The sequence below is a fragment of the Podarcis tiliguerta genome, assembly GCF_965153285.1.
Source record: "Podarcis tiliguerta genome assembly, chromosome: 10".
Classification (NCBI taxonomy): Eukaryota; Metazoa; Chordata; class Lepidosauria; order Squamata; family Lacertidae; genus Podarcis; species Podarcis tiliguerta.
This window is the reverse complement of record NC_139543.1, coordinates 34,280,669-34,307,312: the sequence shown is the minus strand read 5'-3', so window position 1 is coordinate 34,307,312 and position 26,644 is coordinate 34,280,669. Positions and strand designations below refer to the sequence as shown.

The following is a 26,644-nucleotide window of genomic DNA, read 5'->3' as shown; positions in this document are numbered from 1 at the left end:
TGAGAACGTTTCCACTCCCCCAGAGAATCTGAACTATCCAAGTAAAGTTGAAACCTAGAGGCAGTAGGGTCTGAATAGTAAAGATTACTCAATTCAGCCCGGTAAGAATGTTGAAAAGTCCACAGCAAGCTAAACATTTTGAACATTCTTTCATTTCTACACTGAGTTGCAAAACTTAGTATTTGGTTCTATGAAGCTGGCCTTATTTATAAAATCCCAAGCACATTTCTTTCGCTCTGCTCTCTTTTGTCTCTCTCTCTGTGTCCCCCTCCCAAGTTTTGGCAGCCAAAGTTTCTCTCTCTCTCTGGGAATCTGGAAAAAGTCTTTGGCTCTTCAAGTGAGTGTTTTGTCCCAGCATTCTGTATTCCTGTGAGACCCTCAACAACATCCTTTGCCAGTTTCAGCCTTGCGTTCCATGTCTCACTGTCAAATCACAGGCGTAGAAGGGCTCTGACTTCCAACTTACTTCAGCCATCGTGTTTGCATGGTAACAATGGGCTTCTTGGCATTTGCCTCAATGTGCTGAAACATGTTTCCATAGGGCATCCTTCCTGGCATAGGCAAGAGATGGATGAGCTCTTCTATCAGGGACTGGGTGCTCATAGTTTCTGCACCTTTATGTTATAATGCCACTAAAAATAAATATTGCTTGGAATTTCCTATGAAAACAGAGAAACATGACAACTTTAAAAGTCCTGGTTCTTGTGTCATAGAGAGCTCTTGCTAGTAGAAAACGCTGCTAGAAATTACAATTTTCACTTGAAGGCAGAAAAAGAAGGCTTTCTGAGGAAACAGCAAATTCAGTTAAATTTAAATATTGCTTAATTGCAGTTGTCTCTAACTTCCCAAAGTTAACTTCCGTGCTAATCCTCTCTTTTCCAGGCTTAATAATATATAAGAAAAGAACATGAAATGATGGGGGAATATGTTCTATGTTGGTCTCAACATACTGCCACCATTAATAGCAATTTTATAACTTGGCTATTTCTAGCCTCTGATTAACTTTATCCAATAAGATGTGGACCATTTGGATGAAGCTTATGGACCATTGGTGGTCTGTGGACCACAGTTTGCAAATCTAGACAGTGTTGTAGATTTAATTCTGTTTCCTTAAACGGAATGGAATGCACTGATTGAATATCGGAGCCCATTGTTTTTTGTGCATTTCATCTTTCATAGAAAATTGTTCTAGAAAAATGATTTTGAGTATAGAGGTCATAATTGGGAGCGGTGTCAGATGTGCATCCACTGCACACCTGAACTCTGTGGTCCCTGCTGGGTGAATATTGGACCTCTGCTGATCTTCGAGCTGCTTGAATTAATCACAGGGCCAGCATGGGAAGTGCAGTCTTTCTGCGAGTGAAGGAAACCCATGAAGTGCTTACATCCCAAGCAATTTCTTTCTGCACTTGACTCCTGTTTTAGTATTAAAGAGCTTAAATGAAAGCAGGGGGGTGGGCTCTTTTGCAGATGCTCTTGGCAAGCAGGGGGTTCCAAACAGAATAAAATACCTGTGCTGCTCTTTGGATTTCATCATGGGCATAGAATATTCAATAATGTTATGTTGTCTGCCAAGGATCTGGATCGCTTGTGTTGCACACAATGAAGCTTAAGAACAAAGGCATCCTTACTTGGAAGTATAAACTATTAAGATAAATAGGACTGGAGTGAGAATATGAGCAAAACAACCCACTTTGCTATGATTTTAATATGCCAAGAACATTAATCGTTTTCATTTTATTTGACCTCATCAGAACCTTGTGAGTCAGGCTGCTTTTGTTTGTTTGTTTCATAGGGACTAGAGGCTGAGAGATAGTGACTTGCCAGGCAGCCAGGATCCATTGCAGAATTAGATGTGCCCAAGCCCATTGCTTTCAATCAGCTTATTCATGCTGCTGTCTATGCTGGGTTTTGTCCAATGAATGCAGTGCAACTTGAAACATATCCAAAACATTGTACTTGGACAACCTTCTAGCCTGAGAAATAATCTGGCTCTTAACGCTTTCAGGTATTTTTAAAAAAAATCATTTCATGAATTTCTGCCCTTCTGATTTTTCTTTTCTTTCCCCCCTCTCTTTAGTGTGCTGACCCGTAAGTCTGACCAAGTTTAAAAATAACCTCTGAAAAATGTGCAGTTATCTTGCATGCTCCTGTGAGTATGCTGCGGTATCTTTTCAGTTTGTGTAAAATAGAGCTGTTATATTCATAGTCTTTTTCTGCCATCTTGTGACAAATATGTCCCACTGCAATGAAAAATCCAGCCCTATAAATTATCTTCAGGCAGCGATTGTATATGCACTTCCCTAGGGACCTGTCTCATTGAACTCAGAGAGGCTTCCTTCTGTGCATTGTCATACTTTGCAGAAGGTATCTGCACCAAAGGAACAGGCCTTACTTATTACAAATTCATAATAATTATAATTAATAGTAGTAGCAGTAGAGGGTTGGTGAAAAATAATGTTATTTGGTATTAGAATCAGAACCAAGGGCACCACCACACAGCATCCACTTACCGTATTTTTCGCTCTATTAGATGCACTGGACCTTAAGACGCACCTAGTTTTTAGCTTTGCGGGGCTATCCCTGAAGCTTTGCGGGGCTATCCCTCTTGCCCTCCTGGCTTCAGCGAAAGCAAGCCTACTGGTTTCCCCCCCACCTCCCGCAAGAGCCGTGCGCTCTTTAAAGGGAACGTGGCTCTTGGGGGCTTTTCTGCCCTACGGAGGCTTCGCGTGGCTAAGCCAGAAGCCAGGACAGCCAGTGGGATCCCGCTCCCTGTCCTGGCTTCTGGCTTGGCCGTGCGCAGCCTCTCCCGGGCAAGGGGAGCCTTCATCCCCTGCCCGGGAGAGGCTGCATGCGGCTAAGGTTCCCCCAAGAGCTGCACTCCCTTTAAAGAGTGCGGGGAGTGTGTATGTGGCTCTTGGGGGCTTTTCCCGAGGAGGGAGAAGGGACTGATGGGCTGCCCTTGGGGAAAGGCCAGCAGGAGCTGCACACACGCTCCACTTGGCTCTTTAAAGGGAGCGCTGAGCAGAGCCTCCCGTCTGCATTCGTTCCATAAGACGCACACACATTTCCCCTTACTTTTTAGGAGGGGAAAAGTGTGTCTTATGGAGCGAAAAATACAGTATTTTGTTATTTACTTATTGTTATTTTATATTTATTATAACATTTATATTCCACCTTTCCTTCAAGGTGCCATGTATGGTTCTCTTCCCTCTCCATTTTATCCTCGCTGAGAGAGTGTGATTGACTTGGCAAAGTTTATGGCTGAGTGGGGATTTGAGCCCTGGTCTCCCTGGTCTAGTCTGATACTCTTAACCACTACACCACACCAGCTCTTGCTCTGGTTCAGCAGGCTGTTTCTCAGCTTAACCTGCCTCTCAAGACCATCACCTTGAACTTCTCAGAAGAAAGTGAGCTCTAGACAGTGCTTCCCCCAGGGGGTACTTAAGGGTACGCAGTACAGGCACCTCTTTTTGTTGTTGTTAAAAAGTGTGGTGCTTACCTCACAGCTTCATGGTGAGTACCGGCACCTATTTTTCTAGGGAAAAAGCACTGGATATAGATGTAATAATAATTAAGAACAAACAACAAAGAAACAAACAAATGGCGTGGCTTATGCTGATAGCCAACCTGGTCTGAGAATACTACGTACAGTGGGACCTCGGGTTAAGTACTTAATTCGTTCCGGAGATCCGTACTTAACTTGAAACTGTTCTTAACCTGAAGCACCACTTTAGCTAATGGGGCCTCCTGCTGCTGCCACGCCACTGGAGCACGATCTCTGTTCTCATGCTGAAGCAAATTTCTTAACCTGAAGCACTATTTCTGGGTTAGCGGAGTCTGTAACCTGAAGCGTATGTAACCTGAAGCGTATGTAACCCGAGGTACCACTGTATTCACTTGACAGACTGCATACACCAACGCTGATCTGGTCTGCACCTCCTGCTGAGCTGGAGTATCTTGAAGAGAAACTTGCACCCACTTTGCTCCTCCCCAGAGGAGGTCAGTGCAGTGTGTGAGCCAAAGTTTGGCTTAGCATGCTGTCCTATCCTGCTATTGTGGTTGAGGTTTCTGCTCTTTAACCATAGGACAAACCTTGGGTCTGCAGATCAGGGTTAGGGAGGAGAGCCCTTAACTAGGAACCTGGGTCTGAACGACATGCGAAGCCAAACCACTGCTAAGCTGACATCCCACACTAATATAAAATTCCCTGGAAGGAGCTGCATTCTCTTCCTCAGGAGTCAACAACATACCGTAGTTTGAGAATGCATCCACTGTGTACAGCTATAGACAATCATGTAGCTTTTGGAAACCACTAAACTGGGAATACCTTTTTTTTTTTAGGGCAAAGGTTAGCCAATGTTTATGACTAATCTTTATGCAAACATCCCATTTGCAAAAAGGACATTTTCATGAAATGATAATAATAATACAATACCAATGATACCAAATCTACGTGCAAGAAATGTGAGAAAGTTTCCTTATTTATTGTTGATTTTTTTAATTTGTAAATCTCAAAGCGGTTTCCAAAATATAAAACCAAGAAACAGCAACAGTTTAAACACCCCGATAGCCAGAACCAAAAATAGAGCTCAGTAGCAACAGTCAGGAAATGGACTTTCTCAGGCAAGTGCTGAGATTCCTGTTAGTTTTTCTTTTAAAAGAATGACTAAGAACTTGGATGGGGGAGGAGGAGGAATCTTTTTTCTTTTTAAAAAATTAGGTTGGGAAGAAAAATGTGCTAAATCTGTCCAGTTCTGCATAGCTTTTAAATTAGCTCTCTGGAGCTTATTTGCAGCTCCCAGCCTCTCACTGGTGACAGATAAGCTGTCCATGAAACAGGCTTTGGAATCTCATGAAGTTCATTTCCTTAAGTAAAGCTTAGAACAGCCTCCTTCTCTCTCCCAGCACCTGCTTTTGTGAGTGAGCCGCCTCCATTCCTTTAACCTGAAGCAGTGGTCCATGCATCGTGGGTGGAAAGGTATGTTTTTAATTTGAAGGACCCTCCCTGTTTTGCTTGCATGAAGCGCTCTTTCTTTCCATGTCTTCATTCCACTCAGCATTCCAGTCATTCAGAGACTCATACTGTTTACATGGTCTGATGCCCTGCGGTTATGCTCTACTGTAAAATGAGGGATATTTTGTTTCGGCTTAAATGATCCGTCCTGGGGAATTCCCCTACCTGGATTAATGAGCTTCTGTGGACACCTGGGAAGAATTTGAAACCTGGGCTTGTTAGAACTAGTTAGGGCTCCCTGACGACCGTGCGGAACGGATTGGCACAACAGCTCCAAGCTATATCCTTCACTCTGATCATGGCTTGTCATTGTAGAAGAGAACCTGGATGGTGATTTATCACAAAGGCTGGCTAATTAAACAAACTAGCTGTACAACCTGCGGTCTAATGTTCGTTTGTTGTGAAACTGACTAGAGTTTGTCACAAGCCACAACCTCTGTTCCCCCCACAATGGCCTGATCTGTACAACACAGTAAGCTTTTTTTTTGGGGGGGGGGGCTCAGACTTTCCACCTCCAGGGCCCACTTGAGCTAAGAGGTTGTGAAGTTCTGGAAAGCCAGAGTTTGCCCTGGTTGTCAATGGTGAGATGAAATTAGGAGAAACTCAGAAATAAAAATTTAAACCCACTGGTTTAAATTGGAGCGGTGGAAATTGGCAAAGGAAAGGCTTTAAAAGGAAAATGAAAACTGACAACTAGATTATACATTATGAAATAAACAAATGAGAAGAATAAGCTTAGTCAAGGATAGTGGCTTTTGCTGCCCAGTCAGTTGACCCTCTAATTCCTTTTGGCATGCAAAGTGAGTTGACATTATCCTGTTAATCCACAGAAAAGACAGCCCTTTTTTCTGGAGGGGAAACATGTGCCATCAAATTAAGGTCTCTGTTGTTTGTGCCGACTTTCCATACGTAGCAGAAAAGGTGGTTCATTCACTATTTTACCATGTGAGGGAAACTCCAGTTAGTTGGAAAAGCCAAGAACTAAGATCCCCTCCTAAGAATGATGTTCGATCGAAAATGTAATCTGCAGCATGTTCGTGACACAATAATTCTATATTAGTTGTGGATTTATTCCCCAGTGTTACCACATTTCTGCTTTCTGGAGGGGATGTAGCACATCAAAAGCAGGACAAGAATAAACCAGGTTACCTATGGTATAAAATGATTTCAGCAAGAAGTTATGCACTGATTGGAAGCAAAACAGCGTGGCTGCCCCAAAACCTTTGGAGGCACAAACAATATTGAAATAGTATTGTGTGCAACTGCCCCAATAGTACCAAGAGCACCAATAACCAATAATGTGCAATGAAAAGGATGTCTGGATGTCTAAACCTCAGTTTGTTCTCATGGGGACATATCATGTTTCCCCATTACATCTGAAGGCCCCTTATTCATAATACAGCTAGCATAACAAGCATGTTCAGACACCAGAAGAATTCAGAATCTTTGCTTTTGATTAACCACCATGTGCCGTGTCGTTTGGACCAGAAATACAGATTAATTTAATTTAAACAAGCCAGCTTTCAATACCATGATTTGAAATTGACTTGTTTTAAGTTAACCAGAGGTAATGCTAACCACAGTTTGTCAGTCTGGATGCTTTACCAAAAGCAGAAACAGTGTCTTCTGTATATCTCCCAGCTGTGCAGGAAGAGCAGAGTAAGTGTATGAGAGAAGCACACAAGCCCAAAGCCTGCTGTGGCTCATTCCTGCATGACCCCATAACACAAAACCATGGTTTAGTGTGATGTAAGAATGTGACCTTTGTGTCTATGCCGCTGATTAAAACTATGTCATCTCAAACTTAGGTAAATTAGTTCCAGAATGCAAATTGTCTGCATTGTTGTATTTGTGAACAACATTAAGAAAATTTCCTCTGATTGCCTGTGAGGTACTCTATAAAATGATATTTGATGCAAGGGTTCCAGTTTCTCCTTCTGAAAGGGAAAGGTCAACCCAAGGGGTCAACTGCAGGGTAGGCTGTCCATTGCTAAATGATTCTGGTGAAGGAGTCCAATGACACTTAGTCCCAACCAGACCAAAGAAAGGAAGAAACCTCGTATTTTCTCTCTTTCTTTCACCTGGAGTCTCAAGATTGCTGCTGCTCCTTTGAGATTATGAGCATCAGAGCATATCTTTGGTTTATGAAGCTTCCTGTTCATTAACAGTTCTTTATTATTATGCTTTTCAGAAGATTATCCTCGGCTGAATGAAACTCTGTGGCATCCAGCACCCCTACGCTTTCCCCTTGGGCTGCTGCTAAATCCAGTGGGCTTCAGTGCTATCCTCAAATGCATTGTAAATATCACTGTGGACTTCACGCTTCATTGCTCTAAAGCTTTCCCTTGCCCCAGAGAGTGCAAGCTTGAGAGCTTAGGTCTAAGCATCCAGGTTGACATCCCCAGTGCTGCATTACATCATAACTTTGTTTCTCTCTTTCACCACCCTCCCCTTCCCCCTTATCTCTTGAATTTTCATTCAAATAAAATGTGAAGAGAACATTTGTAATCATAACGTCAGCTCAAACCTTACCCACCATACTCAGCTGAGCTTACTCCAAGGTAAGTATGTAAAGAAACGCAGCCTTTGTCATCCATATGGCTAGTCGATGGAAGATGAAATCACTGGGAACTGTTCTCTCATGTTATAGTTCCATTCATTTACGTCCACACCTACATATGGAGGGAGGACATATATGGAGATCTCTGTTGAGAATGGCTACAACTGTGTCTTTCTTTCTCAGCCTATTTACATGCTTCTGGAAGTAGTTGAAATGTGTGTTATAAGGAGTGCATTATGAGTTGTGGGTGCTGGGCCTCTCTAATCTCTGGATCTAGTAAGTGTTAGAATTTAATCAAGGCTTGGCGTACAAAGATGTGTGTCAGACACTGCTAATTCCTAGATCCAGCAAGTGTTTAAAGCTGATTAAGCCAGATGGGTGATGGGCTATTAAAAGGGCTTGTGCTAGATGACAGCTCCCTCAACAGATAGTCACAGGGTTAACGTTGAGAGTTGAGCTGTTATGTGAGCTAGAAGCTAGAAAAAAAGCAGCAAGCTGGAAAGCCAGAGAGGCAGAATGTGATGTTTGAGGTCTGCTGGAATCCAAGGCTGTGGCTAGGGTAGGACCAAGACCCTTTTGAGCTGTTCATGCTGTGAGTCCCTCCATCATGGGCTCAGGTTGTATATCTCTGTGTAAATAAACCATATATCCCAAAGAGACACCAAAATCTCTGCTGTACTTCATTCCCCAAAGGAAACACGAACCCTGTGTAAGAACCAGGAAACCCTGGAATCTTGCACTGTTCAGAGATACTAGACCAAACTGCCCCTTGCATTGGTATTGCAGTGTAGAGGATGTGTAGATAAGGAGCATAAGGCTATCAAGGGTTACTAGTCATCATGATAACATGCTGTGTCCCGGAGTTGAGGAACCAACATAGAAGAGGGCCTTCCTGTCTTTTTCTGTGGGCTTGCCAATGTATATGGTTGACCACTGTGAGGAACAGAGTGCTAGACTGGGTTGGTCTTGGCTCTGGATCAGTAGGGCTCTTCGGAGATTTCTTATGTAGCTATGCTTTGCCTTGCAATCAAAAGTGGACGGCTTGTATTGTTTGCAGTGCTTCTACACTAGGTGTTTAGTAGTGTGAAAATGCCATGCTTCAGAATCTGCACAATGCTGCCATCCAGTCATTGTCAGCCTGTATTTTCCTTGTAATTCGTCGGTCTTTTCTCATAACACTGAAAGTTCAACTTTCCCCAGAACACTAGCACAATCTCCACAGCTGTTTCTGCATTTAGCACCACTCTTCTAGTCTTTGAAAAAAGTGGCGTTTTGACCTAGGCTGTGACATGTCAGGTAGGAAAACTTATCACAGCTCAGTGCACACTCACTATAATCTTTGCAGTGGACAACTTTTTTTCACCCCATTGACTCTCCTCAGAAAATCTTTTAATTAGTGTTAAAATGCTTTCCTAGCTATCACTTGTTTTCAATGGAAAGGTGTTATAGTGCTGTAACACTATAATGTTACATTGCTATAATGTTAATTTACACAAAATGATTTGTTATCACCAATAACCACGGCAGGAAGGGTTATTTTTTTTAAAAAAAGCAATTTAAAAGAAATGAGTATCTTTTTTTAAAAAAAATTTTAACAAAAAGAAAGCAGCATACATAAAAAACAAGCAAACATAGGTATATATAAAAAAGAAAAAAGAAAAAAGAAAGAAGGTATATTAATCTTACAACAAATATTCATAGTGATATAGAACTTATACTATATATGAGTATCTTTGCATTTATAGCACTACAATATTAGCACAATAATGACATTTAAAAATAAATGATGAAAAGACTTTCTGAATAGTCACCATTTTAGTAGCACAGTTTGTGACAGTAAACATAAAGTTATTGTTATTACCCTTAAGTCATTATGTTTTAAATTAACATTATATACCGCATTTTTCATCCCATAGGACGCTCCGTCCCATAGGGCACACCTAGTTTTTTGGGGGGGAAATAAAGGAAATTCCCCCCTTTATTTTCCCCCCAAAACCAGGTCGGGGAAACCGAACCAGGTCAAGGAACAGCGGGATGGCGGCGCTGCGCCTCCCTGCTGTCCCCCGAGCTTATGGGGCTGGCCGATGTCTGCCCGGTGCGAGGGGCGCTCTGCTTCAGGGCGACTCTCGCGCCGGGCGGTAGGCTGCTATCCGCAGCCTGGGGAGCCCTGCAGGAGTTCCCCTGCAGGGTTCCCCACGCTGCGGATGTCTGCCCGGCGCAAGGGGCGCTCTGCTTCAGGGCACCCCTCACGCCGGGCGCTCTGCTTTCAGCGCGCCCGCCGCTCCGGGAAGCAGGCTGCTATCCGCAGCCTAGACAGCCCTGTGGGAACTCCTGCAGGGCTGCCTAGGCTGCAGATGTGTTCCCTAAGCGCCGGGCGCTCTGCTTTCAGCGCGCCTGGCGCTCCAGGAAGCAGGCTGCGGATTTCTTCCTGAAGCCTGGAGAGCGAGAGGGGTGGGTGCGCACCGACCCCTCTCTCTCTCCAAGCTTCAGCGAAAGCCTGCATTCGCCCCATAGGACGCACCCAGATTTCCCCTTCATCTTTGGAGGCGAAAAAGTGTGTCCTATAGGGCGAAAAATACGGTAGCGTTATGGCGAGTTAACACTATAACACTAGAATTATAGAGGTGGGAAATATTTTAGCTCTGTTTTATTTTATTTATCAATGACTTTTTGTATGCCATTAACCAATAAATTAAAAGTAAATAAATAAGGCAATAAAATGGTGCTCACAACAAAAGTTATAATGAATGTGTGCTGGGCTTCAAAAGGCTGGTCAGGTGACTTGGACCTTTCATGCCCACAGCTGCTATGCCATGCCCAGTCCGTAGGTATGGATTGAAGTTAGTGAGATGTGCCCACACAAAAAGTGTGATATTCTCTAATAGTGTTGCAAGTCAATTTCTATCCCGCTTGTAGCTTACAATGAAAGAGCTGTGATTGGGTTCGCTCTAGAACTCTCCCATATGGAAACTGCACTGGTTAACTAACACACACTTTTCTTGTTTTAAAAGGGCTTTCAAGCAAATTGGTCAATTAAAAGCATCTGTCTTTCGTAGGAGACGCTTGTTAATGATACTGGTATTTTGTCTGCTGCATATCTTTTGTAGTTGGTAAAAATTACATTTCCACTTTCCCGGATCCATCTTTAGCTGTTAAAATGTTGCCAACAATGGAAAATAAATTTAGTTCCTATTATGTAAATCCCAGATAGGGTGTTTATGAAGAAGATAATGTTTTCCCATTAGTCTTGGCAAGTGTGATTTGTCACTTTTATCAGGTTCTGTGACAGCATCTTTCCTTATTTAGAAGGATAGAAAATAGTTGCCTTCACTAAAGGGAAAGAGATATAAACTCAAAGCTGCTTGCATCAAACTGTGCCACCTGGCATGCAAAATATTGGGAATAAGTTAGATACTACTTTTAGTTCTTTATGTTTCCTAGGAGCTGAAAAATTAAATCAACGTGGTTTTATATGCACTTTGAGATCCACCTTCATACCCTGTGAAAGTGATGCCTATGTCATATTTTCAATGCACAGATATTCCGTATATGAGTCTACAGGTAAGCACACCTTTATATATTCTTGGATTCTCTTCCTTTCCACTAAGAGGAGCTCCAGACAAAGATGTCTGTGTGAGAAAAAGATTAACGTGACAATATAGCCTCAATAAGGCAAAGATTCTGTTTTTGCAGCTGAAAGAGGAGGAACATTTCATCAGTCCTGCTTTATGACATGCTAGGTACAGACATCAGATTTCAGATCTTCAGTCAGCATGAGTAAGCAGCAGAATTCATATAACTCCTTACTCATGAGTCACATTTTTAACTGAGGCCCAAAAGCTGAATCTATAAGAAGTCCAAATAATGTCTCTTAAGAAATTGATCTCTTTCCCCCTCTTGGTTCTTTCATTTCGTTTATTAACTGATATTCTTTCATTTATAATATTAACTGATGCTCATCAGATAGAATATCGTCTGTCTCTAAAGCAAACAGCAATTAGTGGTGGTGGTGCTTTTGCAAGAAACCCTGATATCTCTTTTTCATCCAAACTACTCTAAACATTTTCTGAGAGTTTGTTCTGCTGCTTTTTTTTATTGCTCGCCTATATTTCGAGAAGCACCTACGGTAGACTCGTAATCTGGTGAACCGGGTTCACGTTTCCGCTCCTCCACATGCAGCTGCTGGGTGACCTTGGGCCAGTCACACTTCTCTGAAGTCTCTCAGCCCCACTCACCTCACAGAGTGTTTGTTGTGGGGGAGGAAGGGAAAGGAGAATGTTAGCCGCTTTGAGACTCCTTCAGGTAGTGATAAAGCAGGATAACAAATCCAAACTCTTCTTCTTCTTCTAACTGCATAGTTCTTTTAGTGGCCTGAAGACACAGACACATCAACCACCACTGTTTTTTAAATAGGCTTTATAGTTGGTCTGATGTGAAACTTTTCACTTTCCTGGAACTCTGTGAAGGAAGACACGGATTGACTGGGAAAACTAAGGTCGTGATTATATCAGAGCTTTACAATGATTTGTAAAGACTACACTGTGTTAGTTACCTTTACTGTCTAGCACTCATCCCACAATGCAGTGGATATTCAGCTAAAGGACAAGCAAGGCCTAATTAAGACACACAGCAGTTCCATTTGTGGGGTGCATTTTGTGGAAGGTGGGCCTACCAATCCTAAATATCCAGCCTTATCCTACATGAGGTCACCCATGCAGACAGCAAAGCACAGAGCTGGCATCCATCTCCTTTCCTCTTATGTCCACAAGAAAAGGGCATCTCTGACACCATCCCGGAACAGATGTGGGATGGATGGAGTTATTTATTTCTACAATAGAACATTTACATCTAGTGGAGGCACTTCCTCACAAACCTCCAGCCCCCACTTGTCTGCCATCTTAGTTGCAAGTCAGTGGGTGGTTGTGTCTGTCACTGGGCCTATCCTGGCTCTATCTACTGCTGATCTCTCTGCCTTCTGCCCTACCAATCCCAATGGACACCAGCCACCACTGTTTACATCTCACGTTTCTTCCATTATGGAACCCAAGTCAGAGCACATGGGTCTTAGACCTAGGCACAAACTTGCTTCAGCAAGGTAGTGACTTATGAGCTTGCTTTTTTATCATTACCATGCCCAAGCAGAATGTTACGAATAACACTCCATAATAAGACGACTCTTTAGGTTTCCTTTTTTTAAAGTTAGGAATCTGATCTGACGAAAATGAAAATGAAAATGCTAATGCAAATATAGATATGCAAAACAGCATGTATCAGGAAATACAATGCCTTTTCGATTTTGCATGCATTATAATAAATTAGCAATCTTGATGTGAAAAGCAATGGAGACATAGAGTAACTTTAGCTTGCTAACTGAAGTTATCAGTTTGAGAACGTTCCCTTTGCTTGTTGATGAGGGGTTAAATGAGCTGAATGAAATGGGTAATTTTTCGCTACTTTCTCTGCTTAGTGTAACAGCAGTTATTTGAAGCATGTTTTGCTTATGACAACTATAAAATCTAAATAATTATCCATAGCAAGGGAGCTTATTTCGAATATCACCAGGCCATGATTTTAAAGATTCACACTTTGCAGCGGTTTTCAAAATATAGATTCTGCAACCATCTAGGGAGAGTGTTGGGTTTTTTGCAAGTGTATTCTGCAACATGCAATTGCCACAATAATAGTGCATTAGTGGTAGATTTATATTGGACCTGCCACACATCACTTCAACTTATTGATTGTTCCGTGATGCTTTCCAAACGTTATCATGTGTTTGCTGCCTGGAGGGACACTCTTGTGCTATACTGCAACAAAAGTGAGACATAAAATAAATCAGAACATTTGTGGTATAAAAAGTTACAGCATTTCAGCAGGAAGCTACGGGACTTGCACTGATTGAAAATGAAGAAATAAGTCCACCCCAAACGTTTTGCAGGTGCAAACAGTAGTGGAAGAAGATCGAGTATAACTGCCCCGATACCATCATCTGCACAAATCATAAAGTGTGCACAATAAAAAAGGATGACTCATACTCTGTCACTACTGACAATCCATTGGGGAATGCCGGGCTTCTGAGTCAGATGTTGTTTCTAGCCAGAACTGGGCAACAGGACTGCCTTTGTTTGTCTTTGATTTACAGCTTGTGATTTGTCTGGAGGAGGCAGATCACAAACTAGGGTTGAGACAACGTGCATGGTTTGGCTCATAGCAGTGCAGGAGCAAAAGAACTGGAGGAGGAACAAAGCCCCATACATTATTATGTGAAAACAACTTTATTGTGTGATTGCTGTGAATCAATTTCTTTTTACTTGCTGTTCACCATCCTAAAGATTCCTGTGACATCCACAAACTTGGCTGCCTCATTGCTCACTCCTGTCTCCAGGTTATTTATTTATGAACACATTAAATAACACCAGGCCAGGAAGAACATAGATTTGCTTACTTCAACCAATGTGAAATGTGACTGCTTACTCTTCCATAGTGCTTTCTGTTCTCCATACAAGTACTAACCATAAGGGGATCTATCCTCTAAACCCATGGCTGTGAAGTTTGCTCAAGAGCTTTTGTGGAGAGAATTTGTCAGTACCTTTTTGGAAGCCCAAGAATATAATGGGAAATGATCTACATGCTTGTTGCAGCTCTCAAATAACTGCAGGAAGTTGTTGAAGCAGGACTTCCTTTTACAGAAGCAATGCTAATCCCTGCTCAGCTCTGCTATATGTTTAATGAGTCTAACTTTAATAATCCTTTTCCCAATTACCTGGGACAGATGTTATACTAATGGATCTATAATTTCCTGGCTCCCCTCTGGATCCTTTTACAAATGATGTTATGTTTGCTACCTTCCAACCTGCTGGTAAAGAGTCTGATTATGTTGACAAATTGCATATTGTATTACAAAACAACACAATTCTTAAAAAATCTAGTACAGGTTATGGTGCAGGTCACTGAGACCCAGGTGTTTGTTAATTTTTAATTTGTCAGCCCTTTGCTACCTTCATTAGAGTTTCATCTTCAAGTTTCCTGGCCTGCCACACATGTCAAATCTATGGAACCATCAATTCCTGTTAATATATATATTTTTATTTCATTGGACTCAGGACCATCTTTGGCATATATGGTAGTAACAATACACCCCAAACAAACTTGTAGCTGTCATGAAGTAGTGATCCTGTGAGCAAGTATCACTGGGTGGGGCTCCTCAGGCAGCTGGTAACGATTAGTCCCCAAAGCGGGAGCATGTGATGGCGCTGGCTGGTTGCCAGCATTCCCCAGCCCCTATAAATCTTCAAGTTAGTTTGCTGGGGGAGGGAAAGAACATGCCATGTTTTATACTTGCTGTTTGGTGTCCTGTAGCTGGTGCCAGAGAAGAAGCCAATAAACCTGGTAACCCATTTGGTACCTGAGTGTGATTGATTAGTAGCTTGGAGTGAGGACTTCGCAAAGTGACCCCCTCCTCGACAGTAGCTCTTGATCTTTTTGTGTGACAGTGCCTAACATTGGTAAAAAGTAAAGATAAAGGTACCCCTGACCATAAGGTCTAGTCGTGGATAACTCTGGGGTTGCGGCACTCATCTCGCTGAGGGAGTCGGTGTTTGTCCACAGACAGTTTTTCTGGGTCATGTGGCCAGCATGACTAAGCTGCTTCTGGCGAACCAGAGCAGTGCACGGAAACGCCGTTTACCTTCCCGCCTGACCTATTTATCTATTTGCACTTTTTGACGTGCTTTCGAACTGCTAGGTTGGTAGGAGCTGGGACCAAGCAACGGGAGCTCACCCCGTTGGGGGGATTCAAACCACTGACCTTCCAATCGGCAAGCCCTAGGCTCAGTGGTTTAGACCACAGCGCCACCTGCTGCCTACCTATTACCCATTGCTTGCTTTGTCTCTTTGCAGCAAGGATATAAAGCTAATACCAAACCAAACAAAAAAGCCGACCCAAATAGAAAACACTACTTGTGGCTTCTCTGGTTACCAGAACACATTAAAGGTTGAGGAGATCTGGCCTTCAAGGAAACAGCTCCGAGCATGCTCATGATACAGAGCTGTAGTTAAAGGCTTTCAGGTACCAGTAATCTGGCATAGCGATAGCTGGATAGTCCTTATAACAACAGAAGGAGTGGAAGTCTTCCTAATAGGAGATGAAAAGCCAGCTGTCTAACAGTCAATAATTCTAATATTCGAATGACATTCACATGTTGTTGTTGTTTTTCTCCCCAGAGACAGTAGGCGGGAAAACTTTGCTATTCTTTTGTATTAGTATCAGCTGAGTGGCATGGAGATCTGATTGCCCGGAGAACAGAAGATTGCAAAAAATGCCTCCTCTGAGTTGATTTAGAAAAAATGCTTGATATTCTCATTGGGAAGGTTGCGCTCCATTAGCCCCAGGTTCTTCCCCAGGTTGCTATATCTGACTATTGTTTTATGGTCTAATTCAATTGAGGTTTAAATAAACACCTACATTTCCCAAAACACATCAATGCACTATCTGAATCAAGAGTAAACATGACCTTAAAATCAGTGGGCTGTATTCAACATACTGTAGTTCTAAAGTGGAATGTTCTTCCTTTCTCTCCCCCCCTGTGTACCCCTTAAATGTGGTCTGGGGTTCACCCAATCCTCCAGAGCAGATTTGGGGATGGAATAGGCTGCACGTGGGAGAAGTATGGAAAATTCCCTTGTTCTAGTGTTAACCCTTGTTCTAGTGCAAACTATTAATTGAATGCCGCCCATGATAATTCAACAAATTTCATACATTTAAATATGATTTTCATATTTATTTTCTTTTTTAAAATCAAAATTACCTATATGGGCTTAATAAGAACATTGACTGTTTAGAGGTAATTTTGATTTTTTGATAACTAAATAAATGTGGAAATCATATTTGAATGTGCAAGATCCATGTGATTATAATCATTTCAATCTACACTCTGTAGGCATCAACCTTAAGCCTTTGCCCCCCCAGATCCTGTGCCTGGTGTTGGGACATAGCTTGCACCACTCCAGCCATGCTACTGGTTTCCATAATTATTTGGGGAAAACCATGTACGGTGTGTATGCAGTGATTTAATTGGCATGTTAGGATTGTAGCCAACTAAGAATCTAACTCGGAGTTACTGAAATTAATGGGGCTAAGTTAATAATGTCCATTAATTTCAATGAGTCGACTCTGAGTAGTGCTAAAGTTGGAAACAACCCTTAGTTCCCTTTTTCATTATTCCCAAACATTTTAAAATAATATCATTGCATTTAAACTCAATATCTTAGGCTAGTTTTGTTTGCAAAATGGAGTTAAAAGTAAAATTGGAGATGTGGGAAACCAAATCTACCATTAAAATCAACAAATTGTTGTGTCTGCAGACCTTTGGTATGCAGCTGAATGAATGAATTGACCTTGATATGTAATATGGCAATTTGTTTAGTTCCAAAAATAGGAACTAAATAGGAACACAAATGTAGTACTTAGGATGTTGATATATATGCCAACAGCTTTTTTTTTAAAAGCAAGTTACCATTTTTACTTTTTCATAGCAGACATACTCTTCTTTTTGCTTCTGTGTTAAAGCAAAGCCTTCTGTTGTTTGTGCTACTAAATGTAATGGATTAAAATACTTAAAATGTTTTGCCTGTGTATCCCTAAAAACCAGGAATGTAGCATAGAAATGCTTTCATGATCAGATAACTACCTTCAAAAGGATGAGAGCTGAAACTGCTGGGAATACGCTCTGCTAACATGACTGTCTAATGACCCAATTTCAGCCACTTTGTGACAGGGAATTATTAATGGCCTGGGATAATTTCCCCCTCAAAGCTCCCCCCCCCCCAATTTTATTTTGCATTCTCCTCCAGTCTGTGGTTTGGCTAACTTGCATAACATCTAGTGCTATATCTGTTTATTTATTTATCTGTTACAATTTTTCATACACCTCTCTTCCACCTCCCAACTAGGACTTCCTACCATTTCACTGTAATTCCTAAGGGCAGTTACAGCATGTTGTAATGGCTGAGATTGAAGACTGGAGCGGTGACTGGACTTTTGTTCCCTTTCACTTTGAGAACTTAATCCCTCAAATCAATAAAGAGATATGTAAGATGATTGCATTGCATCGCTTATTGCTGATGCCATTCATAGCAGGGTCAACTATTTTAAACACATCCTGGAAAATGTGGCACCATCTAGGCCATGCAGTTGGGATATAGGCTTGGAAGGGAGTCATGCTTGCACGCCATTTACCAAGACCTGCCCTTCTTTTGTCATCCAACACGCTACACTGATAATGGAGGTACACATCATTGTGTATACACTCTGTGGGGCAGAATAAGAATGTCCCTGAGGAAAAGAGTGGAATTGTGGTTCTGTGAGCTAGGAGGGATGGTAATATAAAGCCATTAGAAAAACAGATGGTGTGTGGAATGTCAGGAAAATATACTCTGGTCAAAGTCCTACTGCATGTGTATCAACAGCTTGAGCGTTTAGTCCCAGTAAGATACTTGGCAATATGCCAGCTGTTTGCTGGGCAATAAAGTTGGGATAGGGATGAAGTATAACCTTTATTCTCCTCAAAGCAGAAGATCAGCACTATCACCAAGTATCTAGCCGGACTTGTGAATGCATGCAAGGTGATGGACCAGTCTGGACTTGCCTGAGTTTGCACATGCAGTTTTTCCTCCAGCTTGGAACAGTGGCGTAGCGTGGGTTGTCAGCACCCGGGGCAAGGCAAGTAATTTGGGCCCCCTAACCCGGGGCAAGGCAAGTAATTTGCGACCCCCCCCCCCCGCTGCACTGTCCCTCCCCCAGATAGTCCCTCTCTCTCTCTCCGCACTGCACCGCACGCCTGGCACCCTCCCCTCCACAGTAGGCGGCAACCCCGCGGCTCGGATCGGATTCGCACAGCCAGCACTGCAGTGAGAGAGAGTGAGTGAGCCAGGTAGGGGCAGAGAGCTGCGAGTGCGAGCGCCCCCCCCAGATGTTGCGCCCGGTGCGGCTGGCCCCCCCTGCACCCCCCACGCTACGCCACTGGCTTGGAATACATGTACATAAATCTGCATCCATGCACTTAGTATGCACCTGTTTTGATCATGGTGCGAATGTGTATTCCAATTGCACACATGGGATATTCTCCAACATTTAGACACCCACTTGCAGATGCATTGCAACTGTGTGTATGAACACCTCAGGCCTCAAGGATGCAGTGGAGCTGCTGGCCTGAGGGGATGACATCTGAAATGGGTGGATCAGAGTTGACAGATTCCTGTCTGTTTAGTTACTAAGGCGAGGAAGAAAACCGAAGACACTCAAGGCATCAACAGGAAATAAAACATTTTTATTGAATATCTGTGTAGTATGTATGTTTTATTTTAACAACACCTGGAAAAACTCTACCGTGGGATTCACTACACAAAAGTGAAACAAAATATAAACCACCTCATCAAAACTGAATGTAAAATACAGCTAAACTTGTCAGCTCGCAGGCTACGAGCCATATGGCAGGATAGAACACCCCAAACGCTTCTACAAGATACAGAGAAAAATCCACACATAGAAACACTCAAGCAGGCAGTAAATATACACAAAGGCAACTAGGATCTTTCTACAGCATCAGATTCTAATACTTTTACACAGCTTTGTCAGAAAGGTACATGTGGCTTCTTTTGAGGATGAAAATGTCATCTTGGTCAAATAGCAGGTCTGCTCTGCTGAGAACTATAGTACATTAGCAACCAATTCTGTGGTGACATTCAGTCTGGCAGTGCTGGAAGAAAATGCATTAAGAATACCTTAACACAATGAATCAGTTCTGGCAGCTTGAGCCTGTAAATTTCAAGATGCACTTTTTGCTTCTTTTTTTTGTCCCTGCTACAATGAACAACTAAAGGAAGTTACAGTGGATCTGAAACTCTTTCCTCATAGGCTGCATAGCCTGTTGAGCTCTTCTCTTTGGTGGGATTTGGTCCTTTTAAAAATGTAAGGTTATAAAAGTATTCCTGTAAGATTTTTTCCCTATATATACATCTTAGCTTATCTGACTCAACTATGTCTTTTCCCCCGTTTCTTATAGAAAATAGAAAGACCTCCAGAGTGATAGATGTTTCCACTCTCATCTGTTGGGAAGCTATGCAGAAAGCAGAACACATTGCCACAAATTCAATTTGTGGCTTGGGAGTTTTTTAAAAAACCTCTCCACTTCTTATTGGGTGAGGTGTAGACCCACAGCTCTGAGAAAGGGGTTGTCACCATATAAAAAAATCTGTTGCTGTTTTTTTTTTTTAAAAAAAAATATTATTATTTAACTGGATTATCCACTTATTTCTAGGGAAATCCCACTTATTCCACAAAGACTCTCCTCCCCAGAGGGGAGGGGAGTGGTTGTGGGCGGGAGCTCCAACCCCGCACATGCAGGGGCGTGAGCCCTTGCCCCTTCCGGCTCACCTGGCCGGCGCTGCACGCCCAGGGGGCGGCTCCCACCTGGAGCCGCCTGTAGGGGGGCGTGCCCGGCCATCGCATATCCTCTGGCGCCGGCCCCCCCTTCGGCCTCTTTCCACAAAAGGATGCTATTTTTTCCCCTTTTTCCTTTATTTTTATTTTTTTTTGCTACCTCCTTGTGTTTTTGGTGCTGGGTGGTAACTAAAAATAGAACAAGTACTTCAACATGTTATATTCACAGTCTCTTAAATAAGTATGCAAGTAAGAAAGTAACTAAATGGACGGGGTCTCCATTGAAGAGACCTGAGCTAAAAAAATAGTAATGCCCAGGACATGATGAGATGGGATTATCTGAGATGACAACTGTCTTTATCTGTAGGACAACTGTCTTACCATCAAACGGAGGGGAGGGGGGGGGGAGATGCGGAATATTGCACAGTGTCGACAAAATGCTGTGTGGTCCATCTGCTCTGTTTTGATGCCCTTGTCCTATGCATAGCTCTTCAGTTCTGGATTGGTCCATAGGTAGGAGAACTGCTTGTGCTATACACTCCTTCGGCAGTGCAGTAGAAGGGAATGGCAGTATTTTTACAATATCACTACGGAATAAATTGATTGCTATCCACTGAGAAAAACTACAGTTTCTAAGCACACACGGCAGTCACAGTGATACACAGAGCTGTCTTTTAAGACGCTTAAATGGAATGACTAATAGCTTCATAATAGTGCCATTTACTACATAGTAACATTGAAAACATTTAAAAACTCCTCCTGAAACGAGCAACTAGTGTACATAAGAGGTTGCTTCAGTTTGCTAGAACTTGTTCTTTGTTTTGTTTCACTTTTTTTTAAAGGACAAATTAAAACTTATTAAGTATAAATAGTATATAAAAGGTCACTAGCTGTTAATCTTTTGGCTTGCTTTGAAGTGCATTCAGAAATATGGCTAATTTTTTTTTGTCCTCTTTTGATGGGATTTTACAATACTGTCTCGTCACCATGAAACTACTTTTGTATAATAAACACACACGGCGGTGATTTTTTTTTGTTTTGTTTTAAAAAATATTCTGCATTCCTTCTCATCTGGCTTAGTATAATAAAATATTTTGTTACAAAGTCTAATGTGCAAACTCATTAGGATTAGAGAATGTGAGATCACAAATGGGATTCACAGTATGCAAATTTTGTATAAAGGTGATAAACGGAGAGCGATTGGGTTTTAGGTATGTGTTTTGCCATGGTCAGTTGTAGGGGTTTGTTACTATTGCATCCTTCCCCCCTGTGATTTAACACCCCCCCCCAATTTATATGTTCCTATATGTTATAATTAATGCTCCCACCCTCAAAGGAATTGTACCTTCAATTTCTAAGTGTAAAGCCATGATTTCAGTTTGTTTTTATATATATATACACAGGAAAAAATGAAATATCAGCTTCTGGCTACGCTTCCTTGAGGTCAGCTTTGGAGCTGCTCAGATCATGCTAAGTTGCCCACGAGAAAAGACCACCAATGGGAATTAACCCCTCCAAGGAGTGTCATGTGAGCGTACGTCGATATTTGAACGATTCGGTTGAAAGCTCAGATTTAAGTTGTCCTTTAAGATGTCAGTGTAACACTACTAGTGCCTTAACAAGTTGGAATTTTTGCTGGAATGCAGACGATACGATAGTTAGTTACCCTATAATATATTATCAGCTCTCCTATATCTCAGTCAATTTACATAATTTAAAATAGAACATCTTATTAAAAACATCTAGATATACACAGATTAGGAAACGCTTACAACATACAAATAAACGGACTAGAAATAAATTATTATTGATTTTTTTTAGCATACTGGTATGTACAACTGTGATACAATAAATAATTTCCGTCATGCTCTATCTACACATATTGCTTAAAAGAAGAGTCGATCGGAGGGCAGTGGTGAGATGGGAGGGCTGTGTAGGGCTTTCTACATTTAAAGTTGTGCAAATTAAAAACAAGATTTGAAGTACCACTGATCTGTGTTAGGGATGCATGGCTGGAAAGAAAAGGACCCATATTACTGAGGTATTTACAGATACTGGCTAAAGAGCACTATATGGGCAAATGCAGAAAGGCTTCTTTTCTCGTTTCCTTTTTGTCTTCCTACTTCTTGACTGCAAGCATGGCGTCTACCTCCTCCTCTGGCTGTAAGGTGTGCCACTGTGCAATGGGTCGCCTTGGGTTGGCCAACATGTCTGACCAATGTCGCAGCTCCGCCCCGGTGCTGTTGTAGCCCACAAAGACTTTGCCAATGGCATCGTTCTTGCCAATCTTGTCATAGTCCAAAACAGTCACAACAACTTGCACTTTCTAAAACAGGACGAGAAAGAGAAAAGTCAGGAATGAGGAAGGCAAACTGGACTGCAAAAAAAAAAAAGGGTAGACCTTGTCACCTTGTCACAAGAAAGCTCAATGGAAAAGGTGGGTGGCAGAAGATGGAGAGTTACCTGCCTTATTTACGTTAACAACCAAACTTTTTAAAAGCTTAGGGCCAATTGATGTGACTGCTCTTTTATTCATAAGGCGCTTCAATTAATTATTGCTTTTGTTACTGTTATTGTTAAATACCACATTAAGGTTTTAAAATGCTGTGGTGAACTTCCTGCCCTCTAGATCCTGATTTGATTGCAAGTGTTTGGTCGCTTTCATCACTTGGTAAGGGGAAACTCAATTTTAAGTTCTGCTCTGTGCCCTCATATTTCAAATTTAATCATTATGCCAAATTTACTTTCATGAAGTCTACCGGTGACAGCACTTCCCATGGCCCTGGCTGTGCTACAAATGAGTGTGTTTGGTTCCCTGTGCAGAATCCATCTCTTCCAAGAGACTCCTAACCATCAACAAGTCTGTTTCCCCATCACTATGTATTCTGCTCTGAATTCACTGCTGCTGAATATTATAAAATGTCCGCTACCTATTTTTTTGCTGAAGAATTGACACTTCCTAAGTACTGTATATTTTATCATTCCCCTCTTGAAGCAGTCACACTCATTTCATGCCGTGCAGGATTCATGCGTAGGTGCTAATGAAGGCATGCACACTTGATAATTAGCAAGGTTCCTGTTAAATATGTATGAGGGCTGAGGGATGGAGTTTCAAGGCGAGGAAGAAACTGATGTCTGACATTACCTGGATTTGCTCAAATGGTACTTCAAAGCTGAAAGACTCATTGTAATAGGGATTCAGAGTGTTCTTTTTAATTGTTGTCTTCTTCTTCTTCAGCCGCTTTCCATTCTGCATCAGATGAATTTTCACATAGGGATCTGAGCAATGACAAGAAAAACAAGGCGGTTAGGAAATGGTGCCCTGGTTAATATAGTGTGTCCTCTAATGAGGATAATCCTTGAGTCAAAAGAGGAAGGAGGGGGAAAAGAGGCAGGAGACTCACAGAATGTTTCTCAAGCAAATCCATATTTATAGAATATAAAAAATTGTCAAGTAAATGTTCCAATAATGCAACTTTGCCAAAAGATCAGCAACCTGCAAAGTCAGGATTGTGCAAACAGTCAGAGAAGCTCCTTGTGTTAATTTGCCTCTGCATGGAAATATTTGCCTGTAGGTGGACTGCTGAGGTGTCACTGCTTGACAGGAACACTACAAGGGCAAAATTTCTTTCCTAGATATGTGGATAGCTGAACTTCCCCTATTAGTGACTGCTGCCCTACAAACTTGCAAGGCTCCAGAAAGGAGTAAGTTCAGAAGCAGTGAGGGTTACTCTTCTCTCACCTGTTCCTATTAGAGATGGACTCAAAGAAGTCCATTGCGAAAGCCAGACAAAACGTTCAGATGAATACATTGCCCCCCCCATCTTTATTCACTTGTACCACAGGAAAACAAAGTAGTTAAATAGAATTGCATCATTCACTGCAAGAGGTGGTGATGGTTTCTGGCTTAAATGGCTTTCCAAAAGGAAAAGAGGACAGACATTAACCATGATACTTATAATGGCTACAAATGGCACTTCCCTGCTCCAGGGTGGTGGTAGTCTCATTACCCAAGGCAAGCTGCAAGGGGCTGACAAACTCCCATCATTTACAATTATGTATGTTGAGCTGTGGTTGGCCAGACAAAGTGCTGGACTAAAGGCGCCTTCATCTGATTCAGCAAGCCAATTCCACTTTTACTACATTCTGATCATAGAGGGGTTTGGATGCCTCTCCTTTCATGCATTAAAATAATGTTTATGGGGAGCGCACCACTAAATGGGCTAGTCCTGCTTCCTGATTGGACCCTGATTGGACCATGGTCTCCCCCCGCATGGTAGAGATCTATGAGTGTACATTAGGCCTATTGAAATTAATAGATTTGGCTACATTTCCTGGAGGGATTTCTGTTCGTGTCTAGCCCTGCTAATTCTGTATTTTTTGTATATAACTGAATACAAAACTTAATAGGTCAACTCTGAGTAAGAAATAGTTGAATACTGGTGTGGGGAGGAAATGAAATTGACACAAGGTGCAGCAAGAAGAGAGGAGGCATCTCAGATTCTCCAACGCCCCTGGCCCCCTCAGCTTCTAAAATGGACCCTGGATTCCTCTGAACACTCCTTTATGCCTTATTGCAGTCAAGAATCTTCTATGGCTCTAGGCAGCTGGGCTCCAACAAATGTGGGCTGGCACTATCAGTACACTGTCAGTGTGCAGTTGACTCCTACCCCATCATACAATCATTTTCAGTGGCTTTTTCCTGAACATTCAGTTTTGCTCTGAACTGGAAGAGTGTGTTATTGTGTAGATGTACCCTGAAATATTAAGCCACAGGGTGAGCATTAAGCCACAATCCACAGGACTTTGCTCTATAGACCTGATGGCTGCCCAGCACTCTTGGTTTGTGTTGCATTTCTTTAAAAGAAATGACATACAACCAGATGCCTTCATCTGCCCCAGCCACAACAAAAGACGTCCCTCCCATATTGGTCTCTACAGCCATGGCAGGCATTGGAAACTCAAGCCCAAAGGCGCACTCCTCCATTGGTCTCCTGAGACAGACGGATGCTAGCTACAACTACATAACAGAACAATTTTGTAAGGGAAAGGAAACAGGGGAAGAGAAGTCAGCTAAATGCTTTCTAGTCTCAGCTGCTTATATACCTGAGAATAAATGAATCAGGCTAGTATTAGAAGGTAGACTGTGAAGATGTAAAACCTTGCTTGGTCTTTTCTCAACATAGATTCCCCCACCCACACTATGACCTGAGCACCACAGCTTTGAATGACTGGTTTAAAAATGAACGGCACGTTTAAATGTGTTCAGCTTAAACCTGTGAAGACAAAAAACCACACTGTTCCATTTCTCTAAAGCTCCACTGTCAGTATATCACAAGTAGTTTTAGTTTTAATTTATTAAAGCCCATGACATTCAAGAGGTAGAGGTGGAGAAGAGTTTGAGGAGGAGGAGGAAACAACTGTTGTGGGTATCAAGCAGTTAACACTCCGTGTTAAGTGGAAATGCTGACTCAGTATCATGTGATGAGTCAGCATCACGAGACATGGAGCACTGGCGAATTGGTCTATAGCCAGCTAGTATAAAGAGGTATGGTTGACTTTCCCACACTGGCTTCTCCCCTGTATGTAATCCCACCTCTGTACGCTGATTCTTGGATGGAAGAAGACTGCTTTAGGATGATGCAAGACTGCAGCTTCAATAAAGCCCTGCTGAGAGGACAGTGTGAAGTCAGGCGGGTGGGGTGGAGGTGGCAGTTGGCACTGTCCTTCTATGGAAAGGGCTAAGTTGATTTTTCAGTTTCCCTGATTAATATTCACTGCACGGAAATTCAAAACCTGAAAAATGTACAATTTATATTGTGCATTACTGATTTTACAAGAACGTCTCGAGGGAGGCTAATAAAGAAGCTTTTAAAAGCAGCAGGGTACTCGAGTTGACATGCTTTGTTTTGTCAAAGTTTAGAGGCAAAGATATCAGCCATTATTTAGAGGCAAACAAAAGATTCGAGTCTCATATGAAATGAAAGTTGAGGTAATGTCAAATTGCCAGTAAATACAGTGATTTTGATCTTAGAAACACTGTTGCACGTCTTCTAAAGACAGCTCCAATACCCACAGCAAGAGTCTTGAGAAGGAATATTTAATCTCGTAGATAATAAAGAAAAAATTGTACATATGACATTCAAGAGACAAACCAGGTTTATCCTAGACAATACGCCATGGTTAAATGAGTCACCTATATCAGCAGCATCAAATATACAGGGACAAGATAGAATCTGTGGAGTGCAGCACAATGAAAATGAAATATTCCTTTAACAAAAGCTGGAACTATGGAGCCCCTGATTGACAGTGGTTTTTAAGGTGAAACCTAAGTTGTAGGTGATCAGTACTTAATGAAGCCTTTGCAGAAATAGCAAAATTTAGAATTCATGAATTTTCACTTGGATTGAATGCCTAGAATGGAAAAAGTTGGCTAGGGTGGGACAAGATTACTACATCTGAATATTTCCTGAACACAAATATAAAGATAACAGCCTTTAATAAATGCCTGCAAGTCCCATGATCTATAGTCAAGGTATATAGCGCTTCCAGGCTGTCACATTTAGGGGTGAAATTCAATTACATCCTGGCAAACTGAGTCTGCTCAAATTAAAGAAGATCTGGAATTACA

At 42.0% G+C, this 26,644-nt stretch overlaps 1 protein-coding gene and 1 long non-coding RNA gene across 5 annotated transcripts in view; one reads left to right on the top strand and one right to left on the bottom strand.

The window, feature by feature from the left end:
- The first annotated feature begins 4,676 nt into the window (after nt 1-4,676).
- LOC310658661 lies at nt 4,677-15,001 on the top strand. Its single transcript, XR_014502411.1, has 3 exons — nt 4,677-4,981; nt 11,019-11,138; nt 13,513-15,001. It is a non-coding gene; the product is annotated as an uncharacterized lncRNA (long non-coding RNA).
- A 5,141-nt stretch (nt 15,002-20,142) lies between these two features.
- The window catches only part of SYT1 (synaptotagmin 1), a 316,628-nt gene continuing 310,126 nt past the window's right edge, over nt 20,143-26,644 (bottom strand). For all 4 annotated transcript variants that reach the window (XM_083400991.1, XM_083400988.1, XM_083400990.1 and 1 more), the window contains exons 9-10: nt 23,159-23,292; nt 20,143-22,339 (exon numbers count right to left, since the gene is read on the bottom strand). In XM_083400991.1, coding sequence (XP_083257117.1) covers nt 22,133-22,339; nt 23,159-23,292 — 341 coding nt within the window. In that variant the 3' untranslated portion in view covers nt 20,143-22,132. The remainder of the gene's footprint in view (nt 22,340-23,158; nt 23,293-26,644) is intronic.